The 13,246-nt window shown below is 53.6% G+C and overlaps 1 protein-coding gene across 4 annotated transcripts in view; it reads left to right on the forward strand.

Moving 5' to 3' along the window:
• Positions 1-3,214: 3,214 nt before the first annotated feature.
• The window catches only part of Insr (insulin receptor), a 125,237-nt gene continuing 115,205 nt past the window's right edge, over positions 3,215-13,246 (forward strand). For 3 of the 4 annotated variants that reach the window (XM_076849730.2, XM_076849707.2, XM_076849713.2), the window contains exon 1: positions 3,215-3,814. In XM_076849730.2, the coding sequence (XP_076705845.2) occupies positions 3,715-3,814 (100 nt within the window). In that variant the 5' untranslated portion in view covers positions 3,215-3,714. The remainder of the gene's footprint in view (positions 3,815-13,246) is intronic. The other variant, XM_076849721.2, reaches the window with a different exon arrangement.

Here is a 13,246-nt window from a genome sequence, read left to right on the forward strand (position 1 = left end):
GTTTCACTTTTAAACAACTGTGGAGTCCATCAAATCCATTTTCAGTGTCACGGAGCTGCGGACATGTCCGGTGTCCTCGAATCACTACTTCAGTGACCTCTGCGAATAGTCCTACCACTGAACCCTCCCTGCACCCCTGGCCCAATGTTTACTTGATCTGGATGTTGTATCCCTATAATCTTCCGCCTAGATCTATGAGAATATTATTTACTGTTATGAGTCTGCTCTTGACCCTGGGGTTTTGTGTGACTGCTCAGCAGGAGTGAGATCAACATGCAGATTTCCCCCTCCTCTCTCCCAAATGTATCATCTTAAAATCAGGTTTCCATAACAACACTGGGATCAGGAGATACATCTGGTCTCCTGCTACAGGAAATGGAAAGCGGCTCCATCCAGGGAGATCGGACCATGGGGCTTGCCATAGAAAGATACCCAGAGTGTGGGGACCCTGTTGCCCAAGCCCCCCTCCCGAAGCACCACAGAAGCAAAGAATTGGCTGCCTGTATCCACAGGCTATGAAAGTCTCTCCCTCTTTAGACACACATTCAGAGGACACAGCACTTTAATGTCAGAAAGAATCCAATCTGTCAAAACCAAAACAAACGAAAAGCCCCCAACTAATATTTTGTCGGACCATTTTTTTAAACTTTTAATTTTAGCATGACATCAGATGTTCAGAAAAGTTGTATGGGTTTTTATTTGTACACGCTTCACCAGCTCCACCAGTTTTCATCACATTTTGTCATTCTGCTCTGTGTTCTCTCTCTGTTCACCCTCTCAGTTTTTCCCTGAAACATTTGTGAGTAAGTTACAGACATTACACCTCTTTATCCCAACACGGTATTTATTTATTAAAACCAAGAATATTCTCTTACATATCCTAATCCAATGATCCAAATTAATACTGCTACACATTATTATCTAAATGACAGACGTTTTGGGGTCATCTTAATGGTCTCAGTAATATCTTTCAGAACCAAAGAAAATCCAGGATCAACTTTGGTTACTTATGCAGGTGGTGTCTGGCAACCTGCCCCCTTCTGTGAGCTGGTTTCCTGGTCTCTGTTGTTGACAAGTATAGTCGCACAGTGCCCCATAACACGCTCTGATCCACCACAGACCCAATATACATCAACCGACCCGGAAGTTTATAACAGGGCTGAAAAATTCCTAGTGCCTAGTATTTTTGACTGTACCTATTCAATGCTTAGATACACAGCTTATGGTTGCGGCACCATCGCCTGCAGCACTCAGAACAGTAGCATTCTGCACAGGTCCGTAGCCCAGGAACCACGGGTTCCACCAGATAGTCTAGGTGTGTGGTATGTGACCCATCTAAGTTTGGCAAATACACTCCCTGTTGTTGGCTCAAGGACAAAATTGCTTGGTGACTAGGTTCTCAGAACATACCTCTGTTGTTAGTTGATGTTTGACTGTGTCTTGCAGAGAGAATCTTAGGGCCTATGTAATGATTCCGTTATTCTTCACTGAAGTTAAAAGAAAATTGGAGGAGGAGGAGGAGGACATGGGGGAGGAAGAGGAGTAAGGGAGGAGGAGGGAAGGAAACTGAAAGCAGATGTTAATATGGTCGAGGGATCTGCATCTTTTAGTTCTGCCTATGGCTTGAGTTTCTCCTTTTCCCTTTGTACCGTAGCAAGGACGCCTCTGAGCCTTTGCAAATGCTATTCCTGGTACCTGGAACTCTTTCCTGAGGCTTTGCCAGGCTGGTTCCTCTTCATCTTCAGATTCAACTCAAACTTGCTTCCTCTGCATGTCCTCCCCTGCCCCGCTTCAGCTCATCACACACAGGATTATTTGATGCCATCCCCCCTATTGTTTGCTCTACAAGGAAATGGATCATGTTCATTTTGCTTACTGTAAATCCCTTATTACTTACTGCTTATTGATTCTTCCACTCAACAAATATTTATTAACCAACGGATAGGTCAGGCTTTGGTGGTAAAGTAGTGAACGTGACTGACAAGATTTCTACACTTGCAGGGGAGGGGAGATGATCCACAGGATGATAAATCATAATACCAGACAGAGATAGGTTAAGCAGGATGAAGAGGACCAGGGAAGGGAACAAAAGAACTGAAATGCAGGTGATTTGCAAGCCGTGGTCAGGAGGGTTCACTGGAGAGAAGGTGAAGCTGGGTTGAAGTGTTAAAGGGCAAGGTCAAAGCCTTGACGCAGGAATAGGTTTGGCTTGTGGGGAGAACAGCTTCTGGCAAACTATTTGTTTAATCAAGAGAAGATTGGATGCCTTGGGTCTAGAGTGGTGTCAGGCGCTTTCCCAAGTTTCCCAAGTATTTCCTGTGCACCTTACCAAATCTGGCATGCGGGCGTATCCAACCCAGCCTGCTGGGTGAGCAGAGCCGAGGTTCGTAATCAAGACTGCCCAGGAAGTGAGGGGTAGAGGGGCGGCCTGCGCATTTGGTGCTGGCTTGCCTGTATTTAAGGCCCTTTTCCCCCTGCCGCAAGATGAATTGACCATTGTCCTGCCAGTTGTTCCTAGACATTCAGACACAAGGACGGGTGTGCGTGTTGAAGAGTGTGGCCACCCGCCCGCTTTCCAAAGCTTCATTTGTTTTGGGGGAATTTTGGCATGTCCCCCTGCCCCACCCGCCGTTAGTTCTTCAATTTAAACTTTAGGTTGCGACGAAGGACCCAGGCCACCGCATACAAGGAGCACGCAGGGCTGTGGACACGTGGCTGTCCCCAGGAGTCTGGCGTGGGTCACGCTGCTGGGCGGGGACGCCCGCGGGGAGCACTTCTGGGGCGCCAAGTAGCTCTAGGACAGCGGCCGTCGCTGGCGGGCCACGACTAGGCGAATGAAATCCTGCTCGCCCGGGTCGCAAAATTTAAAGGAGTGCCCCCAAACCGAGACACCAAGATAAAGGATATTTTAATGCAACATTTCAAACAATTAAAATGAATCCCCCAAAGGCCACGATGAACAAAATAGCAATACGGTGAAGAAGGGATCCGTTTGGTTGCGCCGGGCATCTGGGGAGACCGCAGGGTCTGGTAGTGAAGAATCGGGGCTGTTTGGGGCGCCCCCTGGGCTGGGCGCGGGGCCCGACACCCGGAGGAGGGCAGACAGGGCGGGGCGGAACCAGGCCTCGCCTCCCTCCGCCGATCCTCCCTGCCCCTCCCCGGGGCCTCTCCCGGGCGCCCAGTCCCTTCCCAGGCAAATTCCGCGCCGCCTTTTCCCGCGGTCCGGACGGGGCCCAGCTGACGGGCCGCGTTGTTTACGGGCTCCAGCAGCCCTCGCTCCCGCCGCCCTCCCGCCGCCGCCAGCCCAGGTGCCCGCCCGCCTGTCTGCGCGCCCCTCTGTCCGCACGTCCCTCGGTCCCGGAGCCCGCCGATCGCGGTCCAGAGCGCGCACAGGGCCGAAATCCAGGAGGCCGGGGCGCAATTCGGAGCTTCTGGGCCTGAGATCGAGGGACCGGGCCCGAGCCGCAGTGGCTAGGGGGTCGGGGCCGCCTCCTCCCCGCCGCGCCACCCTTTCTGTAGCAGCCCGAGTCGCGCGCACTCCCCGGCGCTGTCTCAAGGGCCTCTCTCGAGTGGGGGCTGCGGCAGACAGGCCACCGACGTGGAAGAGAAGGACTCGTAGCACCCCGCGCCTCTCCGGCGGCCGCCTCGGAGCATGACCCCCGCGGGCCGGCTCCGCGCGCTCTGATCCGCGGGGACCCCGCGCTCCCAGCAGCCATGGGCGCCGGGGGCCGGCGGGGGGCGGCGGCCGCGCCGCTGCTGATGGCCGTGGCCGCGCTGCTGGTGGGCGCCGCGGGCCACTTGTTCCCTGGAGAGGGTGAGTCTGGGGGCGCGGGAGTGGGCTGGGAGCATCGCGGTGGGGAGGGGTCCCCCGACCCAAATAGAGCCTCCGCTTGGGACTGAGAACCCTCCCACGGGAGGGGGCGGCGGTGGCCGGGGCCGTCGGTCGGGCCCCGTAGGGGGGGCGGGAGGCTACTGACCTTGGCTTTTGCCCGCTGGGCTCGCGGCTCCGTGCCCCGTGTGCCCGAACCGGGCCTGAGGAACCTTGCCCCAGTGCCCGCCCTGCAGCCCGCGCCTCTCTGGAGCGCGCTTCTGAACTCTGCCTGGCCCCCTGTGAGCCCAGCCAGCTCGGGAGAGGCGACACGCGTCCTCTGTGGGTCCTCTCCGGAAAGTGGGGTCACTGGGTCGGGATAGCTTGGGACAGCCAGCCAAGCGCCCAAGCAAGCCCATATGGTTTGGAGCCAAAGCGCAGGGGGCCTCCCTCGGGGGTGACGCTTCTGGCTTCTCTGGGAGGGGAATTTTAGAAACCCACCGTCCTGGTTCCTTGGCTTTAGACCCCGGGCCGTCCGTGTTTACACTTCTGCTTCCAGATGTTCAGAGGCGACTCTAAACCTTTGGCAGCAGCAGTTATAGTAGCAGTAGTGGCCGTTTTTCATCAAGATTATTATAATTAGTATCACCATATGCCACCGGGCTGCTCAGTTTTATCTCTCTGGACGCTGGCTGTGCCCCTGGAGGCTGATACTGCTGTGCATCCATTTCAGGGAGCAGTAAATCCGCGCCCAGTCTGTGTACATAATTCCTTTGCTGTAGAGGGAGGATTTAAATCTCTGGGCCTGTCCCACCAGGCTGTGGACTACTCTCTCCTACCCACTCTCACCCCTCAGTTCTGTCCTTGCTGAAGGGGTCCTCCACCTTGAGTGAGTCTCATACTATGGCATTCCTGGTGTCTCTCCTGGATGTCCCACTGTGGTGATAGAGGCAAACCCCAATCCCCATGTCCTCTTGGGGCTTGGTAGCCGGTGCTAGGGTTTCCCCCCTTGGGGTCTGAAGTCCTCCTTAAAAATATCTGCTGAGTTACTGCTTCAGATTTCCCCATAGGAGGTATTTAATCATGGAGAGGGAGGGGTGGGGGTGGGGGAACTGAGGCTCCTAAAATTCCTGATGGAAAATAAGTTCAATAAGGCAGCAGTGGCCACGGAGTTGACCAACCCTGGTGACTGAGCGGATCTGCTGATTGCACAATGTCTATAAGCCCCAAGGGTCTGGTATGCAGTAGGAGCTCAATGAAGGGTGGCAGTTGGTTTGGGTTCTTGTTAAGAAAGTGCAAGCTGACTTGTTAGAAGTAGGCAGTCTTCGTGTGTGGGCCTGTGCGCCCTTGCCAAGGTAGGTGTGGTTCCCTGCTCTTCTGTTCCTTGTAGCTTTGGTAATTGTGGATCTGTGCCTGGGCTTTCAGGAATCATAAGTGGATTTACCACTTCTTTGTATATTTACCATTTCCACAAGGACAGGGCCCTGGGTTGATTTGATTGGCATTTCTAGCTAGAGCAGTGCTTGGGGCGTAGTAGGTGTGCAGCAAATACTTGTGAGCGGGGCACCGGTGGCGGGGCCATCTGGGCGTGTGTGGCAAATTGATCATTTAAGGAGCACCTTCTTCTGTGGGAAATGTCCGGGCTTCACCGCCAACCCTGGAGGTGGGGTAGGTCTCGCCTCTTCACAGGCCTCCGGCCAGCAGGCTGCTGAGCTGGGATAGAGCCCCCCTAAGCTGGCTCCCGGGCACTGGTTTCTTAGCAAACAGTTGTTCTTTTGGATCTGAGCCTCCCCACCTCTGCTTTGGGGTTTAATGGTTAACAAAATCCTATCAAATAAATGAGATGTGATGCCTCTCCAAGGCGTGGGGAGGGGCGAGGAACTTTCCAGATCATTAATCTGCACTGCCAACCAATACGGTGGAGTGTGGAGGGAAACCAGGTGACTTTGAAGAGAGGAAGGCTTTTCCGGAGGCATCCTGGGCAGCTGGGGTTCCTTCTCCCCTGGAGTCTTCGTGGGGCTCTGAACCAAGCGCCCTCTCCTTCTCCATTTCCCTCTGGATTGCTAGCTCCGGCCTGAGGTTGCTCGTGAGCACCGCAGAGTCAGAAATCGAAGGCAATGTGGGATCAATTAACATAGGAGCCCGCCGGGTGTTGGGGGTGTCCAGTGAGCTGGTGAGGTGTGCCACCCCGGCTCCCCAGCGGCTCTTAGGCCGCCTCCCTAGGAGGGTCCCCTCCTGGCAGTTATTCCTGACGCTTGCTTCTTTCCTGGGGACCTGTCCCTTCCCCTGACATTCATGGAGCTCATTGGGGTGAGCCCCTGGGGTACCCACCCTCCCCTACTCCATTCCTATTTGGTTGAAGCAGGTCTTCTCAACCTTGGCATGGGGGCTTGGTGATTCTTGGTTGTGGGGTCTGTCCCAGGCACTATAGGGTGTGGAGCGGCATCCCTGTTTCCACCCACCCCATGTGGATGGCGCCCCCTTCCCCATTCATGGCGAGGAACCGTGTCTCCTGGCACGGCCAACTGTCTGCAGATGCGCCCACAGCCCCTGGCTCTCTCCCTCTTTGTCCAGTAACCTTCATTCGCCCACAGCCCCTGTCTTTTTGGCCTACCGGCTCTCAGCACCCCCTGGGTCCTGTTGCCCACCCCTGCCCCCTGGCCTCCCCTCCTCCCTGCCCTCCCCGGCCCTGATGCTCTGCTGTCTCACCTTACAGCTGCCTGGCATGGTCTCTGCCACCTCCCCGCAGCTCTCACCTCCCAGTCCCCCTCCTCTATCTTGACCTCAGCTCACCCCCTGGGGTGACACTGCTCGGCCCCTGCTGGAGGCAGAACCTCCCAGGGCCTGGCTTTCCCTGGTCTCTCTCCTGCCTGGGGACGTTGTCCACCTCTCTTCCTAGAGGGCCGGCCTCTCTTCCCCTTCCTCAGCCTGCTGTAAATGTAATTCACATCAGGTCGGTTCCTTCTTCTAGAACAGGACTCCTACCCCTCCCCCCCCCCCAACTGTCTTTGCACACAGTTTTATTGGCACAGGGCCATGCTTGTTTATTTCCCATCTAGGGCCACTTGTGTGCCCTAATGGCAGAGCTAAATCGTTCCAACAACAAATTCACACATAGGCTCTTCCCTGAAAGGGTTTGCTGAGCCTTCATGTGGACTGAACTTCTTAAAATGCTTTAAAAAATCATGAGTTTATTTTGGCAGTGCTGGGGATGGAACCCAGGGCTTCCCGTGTGCCAGGCACGTGCCCTGCCCTGAGCTGCACTTCTTGGGAGTTGATCTGGACAGTTGATTAGTAGCTAGTGGGGTCCCTGGTACCACCCAAACCATCAGCTGAAACGAAGTACCCAGGAATGTGACATGTTTCTTTTACAGTGTAAACCAGGTCACAGAAGTGCATGTTATCTGCCGGGCTGAGCAAGTGGGTTCCAGGGTTGGGAGCCCCCCCATCCACAGCAGTGTGCGCATCTGGGATTTATGGATTTCAACAGCCACGTTGGCATGGAGTGGGGATCTGTGCCATTGGCCTTACCTGTAGGATCTGAAGGAAAGCAGGTTGCGCCGTGAGCTTTTTTTCTCAGGACCCCTGTGTTAATTTCTATGAAAGTACACATCCAGAAGTGGGGTGGTTTAGGTTTTGCAATTGGATCGTATTATGTATTTAATAAACTCAGATAATGACTAGAAGTGCACATCTCCCTATATGTCTAGAGGTGTGTGAATATAACATGCTCACACTCACACGCACACACACTCACACACACTCACACACAAGTGACATGTAGGGAGTAAACCTAAGGCCCCCCTTCAACTCTTGGTCCTTCAACCATCCCATTCCTGACCTGGCAGGTAAATGGGATTAGTGTGTATCCTTTTAACCTTTGAAAATATTTATTTTTAAATTATCATACAGTAAACTGACTTTGGTGTATACCTTTATACATTTATGAAGGTGCATGGCCATTCCTACAGTCGAGATGCAGAGTAGCCTCTCTGCTTCTCCGGTGTCCTGATGCCACCCTTTATCATGACCCCACCCACCCAGCCCCTGCAACCACCCATCTGTTCTCCATCCTATAATTTGCTCTAGACTTAAAAAAAAAAAAAAAATCTTACATTTGAATTAATAGATTCTTAAAACTAAATTTTGACCCTGTACTCCCAGGCTCTGTTGTCTATTTGCTAAACCTTATTTGTAACCCTCAAGTCAATGCTCATGACACATTTGTGGTGGTTTAAGAATTTTGAGCCTTGAAGCCGAGGACAAACGGGGCGATCCTCTCCTGCCTCGTGCTGTGGGTCTATACCAGCCTCCTGTGGAGGACTGAACAGCTGTTCTTTTTGGAGCTTCGGGTTTGGCATTTGTGTGTGTGTGTTGTTGTTGTTGTTGTTGTTGTTGACGATCTGGTGTTTAAAATGACCCTCCACCACAGTGTGCTGAAGTGCCGCAGTCTGTCCCTGAGGCGGCGGACCTCAAGTAGGAAATGCATTTGTTGTTAGAGAAGTTCCGTTGAAGCCGGGCGTGATGGCACACGCCTGTAATCTCAGCACTCAGGAGGCTGAGGCAGGAGGACCACAAGTTCAAAGCCACCCTCAGCAACTTAGCCAAGCCCTAAGCAATTTAGCAAGACCCTGTCTCAAAATAAAATTTTAAAAGGGTTGGGGATGTGGCTCAGTGGTTAAGTGCCCCTGGGTACAGTCCCTGGTACCAAAAAAAAAGACGTTTCACTCAGGCACAAGAGCTAGCGGTAGTTCTGCGGGCTGTGAGCTCCATGTTCTTGAAACAATATATGTGAAATAAAGTGTCTTTCAACAGAAAAAAACTCACAAAGCAAGGTTATGCAGTGATCTGTTGATGAAAGCATTGCAGGCAGCTTGGAGGACATCATACTTTGTATTTTTCCTGGGAAAATGGCTTAGTACTCGCCAATCCAGTGTCCCGGGGTGCACATAGAACAGAACCACTGCCAACAAGGAGACTCAGTCATAGGTGGTTTTTGCATACGTGGTTTAAAATTTGTGCACTTGAGCTTGTGGTTTCCCATTTAGAATCCTCTGGAACTCACATGCCCTTTTTGCTGTATTTCCGTCGGTTGCAGATCCTTGGTTATCTTTCAGAGAGTTCACACGATGGCACAGAATCCCCAGCCTGTGTTTCCTTGAGGAGGTCCAACTCTGCCAGGTGCGGTGGTGCATCTGTTTCCCCAGCTACTTGGGTGTCGCTCAGTGGTCAGAGCACTTGCCCAGCGTGGGTGAGGCCCTGGGTTCCATCTCCAGCACCCTAAAAAATCAAGAAATAAAGTCCAACTCTGGTGCCAGGGAGTGCCAACATGGCTTTTGGGACTTCAAGATGAGCTCTTCTGAGAGGTCAAGTGCAGACTGGCCTGAAGTTCCAGTTGGAGTTCCAGTTGAACTTGTGATGATTAACTTTTCATTTCAAAGCCGGCTTTCCCCTGTAATTCCTTAAGCTGACGGAGTGTCCTCAGGTGTCCAGGGCAGCTCCTGACGCAGGGCAGTACTGGCTCATCCTTTTTTCTGTCCTTTATGGAAACATGGAAAACGGGTGCTTTCCAAATGCTGCTGGGTTGGTCAAGAGTATGCCGAGGTCATGGTCCAATGGGAAGGGACACGGGAGTGGAGAAGCCACTGCTCTGTCTGCTTTTCTGTGACTTCTGGTGTCACCTGTCCCCAAGCTCGTACCCACTGTATCCTTCTGCAAGACCAGCAGAGGGATGTTCCCAAGTGTTTCTTTACGTTCACCTGATGGCATTACATCGGTGCCCTCGGTTACCAGGATCTTTTGGTCTTGGACCTCTCAGTGCCTCTCTGGTCTGGCCTCTCTTCCTGGACCTCTGTGTTTCCCCGGACACACGGTCACCACCCTGCTGTCTGAGGGACGTCTCCTTTCCTACTCTGATCCTTCCGTTCCTCCCAGCTGCGTCCCTTGCCCCAGCCCCTGAGGTTGGCTTCCTTAGCTCCAAGAGGCTGCCGGTCCCTGTTCTGGGTGCCCTGCGTTGCTGCGTGGACTTCCTGGGTCCAGCTGGGCTTCTCCCTTCCCTGCCTCTGCTTCTTCACTGACCCTGGCCGGAGGCCTCTTTCCTCCCTGGTGGCTTTGCTGTCTCTCTGGTCTTCTGCTCCCGTGTAGGCTTGACTTGTCTGAGTCCCCATTGTCCGCTTGTGGAGGATGGTCCCAGCAACACACAGTCTCTGTGGATAAGAGCATCATGCTCTGACTGTGGAATGGCAGCAGTGTCCAAGCCCTGCGCCATCTTTGCTGTGTGACTTTGTATAACCCACATTCCTCTCTGAGCCTGTGTGTTCTCTTTTTCCAAAAATTTCTTCTCAGTGATCTACGCGGTGTTTTGCGTTGCACGCCTCTGTCCTTCAGGATATTTACTGCCCCACTGTGCGTGCCCCGCAGTTTCCAGGGGAGCCCATCTGTCCCACTGTGGCTGCCCTGACTTCTTTTTTGGTATTGCAGATTGAACCTGGGGTGCTTAACCACTGAGCCACATCTCCAGCCCTTTTTATGTTTTACTGTGAAGTAGGATCTCCCTAAGTTGATGAGGGCCTCACCAAGTTGCTGAGGCTGGCCTTAAACACCCAGTCCTCTTGCCTCGGCCTCTGAGCGACTGGGACCTCAGGCGTGTGCCTCTCTGACTTCTGGATATGGCTTCCTGGTGTTACATGGTGGAATTTGCTTTTTAGGGCCCATCTTTCCTGGTACAGCCTGGATCCATGGAGTTTGTGGGTCTCCTCTCTGGCCTTCTGACACTGTCTGCCGTCCCCCCAGGGAGAGGGAATTCTGGGAATGCTGTTGGCCTTGGGCCCCGGGCTTCTTTCCTCTTCCACGCCTCCCACCACTGCGGCTTCCTCCTTGCTGGTGCTTGGTTTGTTGGAAGGTTCCCCTTGGTACATCCTCTGAGAGTGAGGCTGCTGTGAGAAGGTTCCAGAAAGAGGATGTGGCTGCTGAAGGTGCACCGCAGCCCTCTTTCACCTGTAGGTCACCGAGTGACTGTTTCCTTTTTCCGTCTTCTGATTGCCCGTTGTTCGAATCCTGCTCTCCTCTCTTCCCAGGTACCCGCTGCCTGTCCCCTGTGGAGGTCGGCAGAGGGACCGTCCCCTCTGTTCATACGTCATCCCTTCATTTGCGCTCATGAGCTATCCAGACTTTCTAGAAGAGGAAAGAATGGAGACTCAGAGATGGACATATTTTGCATAGGGTCACACAGCAAAGGTGAGGCAGAGCTGGGATTGGAGCTTAAGTTCTCATCACCAAGTGCCCCAGACTGGGTGGCTTCAAGAATAGCACTTTATCTTCTCAAAGTTCTGGAGGCTGGAAGTCCCAGGACAAGGTGTCCGCAGAGTTGGTTTCTTCTGAAGTCTCTCTGCCCAAGTCCCTCTAGGGCTGCTCCTTGTCTCACCAGCATCCTCACCTCCCTGCGCTGGGCCAGAAGGTCCCCCAGCCCCATCCCATCTCAGCCCCTCCCACCTCAGGCCCCTCCCACCTCAGCCCCCTCCCACATCAGCCCCACATCAGGCCCCTCCCGCCTCAGCCCCTCCCACCTCAGGCCCCTCCCACCTCAGGCCCCTCCCACCTCAGGCCCCTCCCACTTAAGGCCCCTCCTACCGCCAGCCCCAGTCTTTGGTCCCCAACCTCCATGGAGAAGGCATTGTGGCTTTTCCAAGGTTCTGGGGAGGAACCCCGGGCCTCGCATGCCCTCTGCACGTGCCCGCACCATGCTTCAGCTCACTTTCTGCCCTCAGCCACCTGGGACAGTCCCAGGACCACACTGCACAGCTAGAAGGCCACTGGGCTAGCAGTCTTCCTCCCTCCTGGGACCTGGCTGCTCCGTTCCTGTCCCTGGAGATAACCAGAGTCACTTTTTTTTTTTTTTTTTTTTAATGTGTTCGCCCGTGCATAATTGTCTAGAGAGCAGTGTTTGTGTGTACGAGCCAGTACATCTCTTTGCCTTTTCACGGAAGTGATACCGTGTCACCCAACCTGTCACCTGCTGTGCTTTGCTATTAATGACACATCCTGGGATCTTTCCATATCGACCATGGCGCAGCTTCCTGGTTTCTGTTTTAGAATTTATTTTTCAGTTTTTCTTTTGAGGCAAGGCCTCACTAAGTTGTTGAGGCTGGCCTTGAACTTGCCATCCTCCTGCCTCAGCCTCCCAAGTAGCTGGGATAACAGGCACCACCCCTGAGCCGGGCTTCTGGTCTCTTCCTAGGACAGCCTATCATGCCTGTGGCCCATGGGCCCGAGCCTGTTCAAAACCATTTTAAAATGGTCGAGCAAAGACTCAAATTTCTATTTCATAACCCATGAGAAATATGTAATTTGAATTGCAATCCCTCTTCCTCCTTGGAGGGTGCTGGGGATGGAACCCAGAGTCTCACCTATGCTCGGCAAGTGTTCTGCCGCCGAGCTGCACCCCAGCCTGTGATGCCTCTAAATACAGTTTTATTGGTCATTTGTTTACATCTTGTTGGTGGTGGCTATAAAGCTGTGACTGAGATCGTATCTGTCACCCATAAAAGTGGAAACATTCTCTGACTCTTCTTAGGAGAAGTTGGTCAACCCCTGCATTATATCATTGCAGCCGAGACCTAAACATGTGTCAAGATCCCCTGCAGATTCCTGGGCCTCTCTTCCCGAGTTTCCAGTCCCTGAGGTCGGGGGGGGAGGAGAGGACAGGAGCACTGGCTTTTCTAATGGCTCCTGGGTGATACTGCTGGCCCAGGGGCCACTGCATTAGATGGATGGACCTCAGTGGAACTGACAAGCCCCTGGTGATGGACAGCCACATCGCTTCTGGGTTTTGGTGTTACGGTCAGTGCTGGGTCGAACTATTCAGATTGCTCCTCGGAACCCACCCGAGGGGTCCAGAAGAATCTGCATTTACAAAGTTCCTGCCACCTGCCCCATGGCCTCACCTCCCCTCCAGCCCCACTCAGGTGCCTAGGTCTCTGAGGGCCCACGGCGGGCTTCCCTGGGACATTTACCATGATATTCACGTAGCTCTCTTCCCTGTCATCTCCCTGCACCTGCTGTCCCACTTGCCAGTTCCAGGAAAGGTGATGCCCAGAAAGGTTAGATCACTCACCCAACGTCACACAGCTGCCAAATGGCAAGCCTGAATCTCACAGGGCTCTCGGGCGTCGAGTCTGCGCAGTTCTCGGTTGTGCTAACTCTGGGTTTAGCGGGGTTTGACTCTGACGGCAGCGCATCACAGTTTCCTGGGCTTCGCTCCCCTCCACCACTGTTTAGCTGCAGCTGTATTTCCTTCCAGGCCCCCCCACTCCCCCCTCCCCCCGTGTCCAGTGTGATGCCCAGCACACTGGGATGTCCAGCCAGTGTTTGTTGAATGAATATGGAAATGGTTTCCGCGGGGCTGCAGGGCCTGCATCAGAATCTGGTTTCTGGAGGTGG

Source organism: Callospermophilus lateralis, chromosome 1 (genome assembly GCF_048772815.1).
Source record: "Callospermophilus lateralis isolate mCalLat2 chromosome 1, mCalLat2.hap1, whole genome shotgun sequence".
Classification (NCBI taxonomy): domain Eukaryota; kingdom Metazoa; phylum Chordata; class Mammalia; order Rodentia; family Sciuridae; genus Callospermophilus; species Callospermophilus lateralis.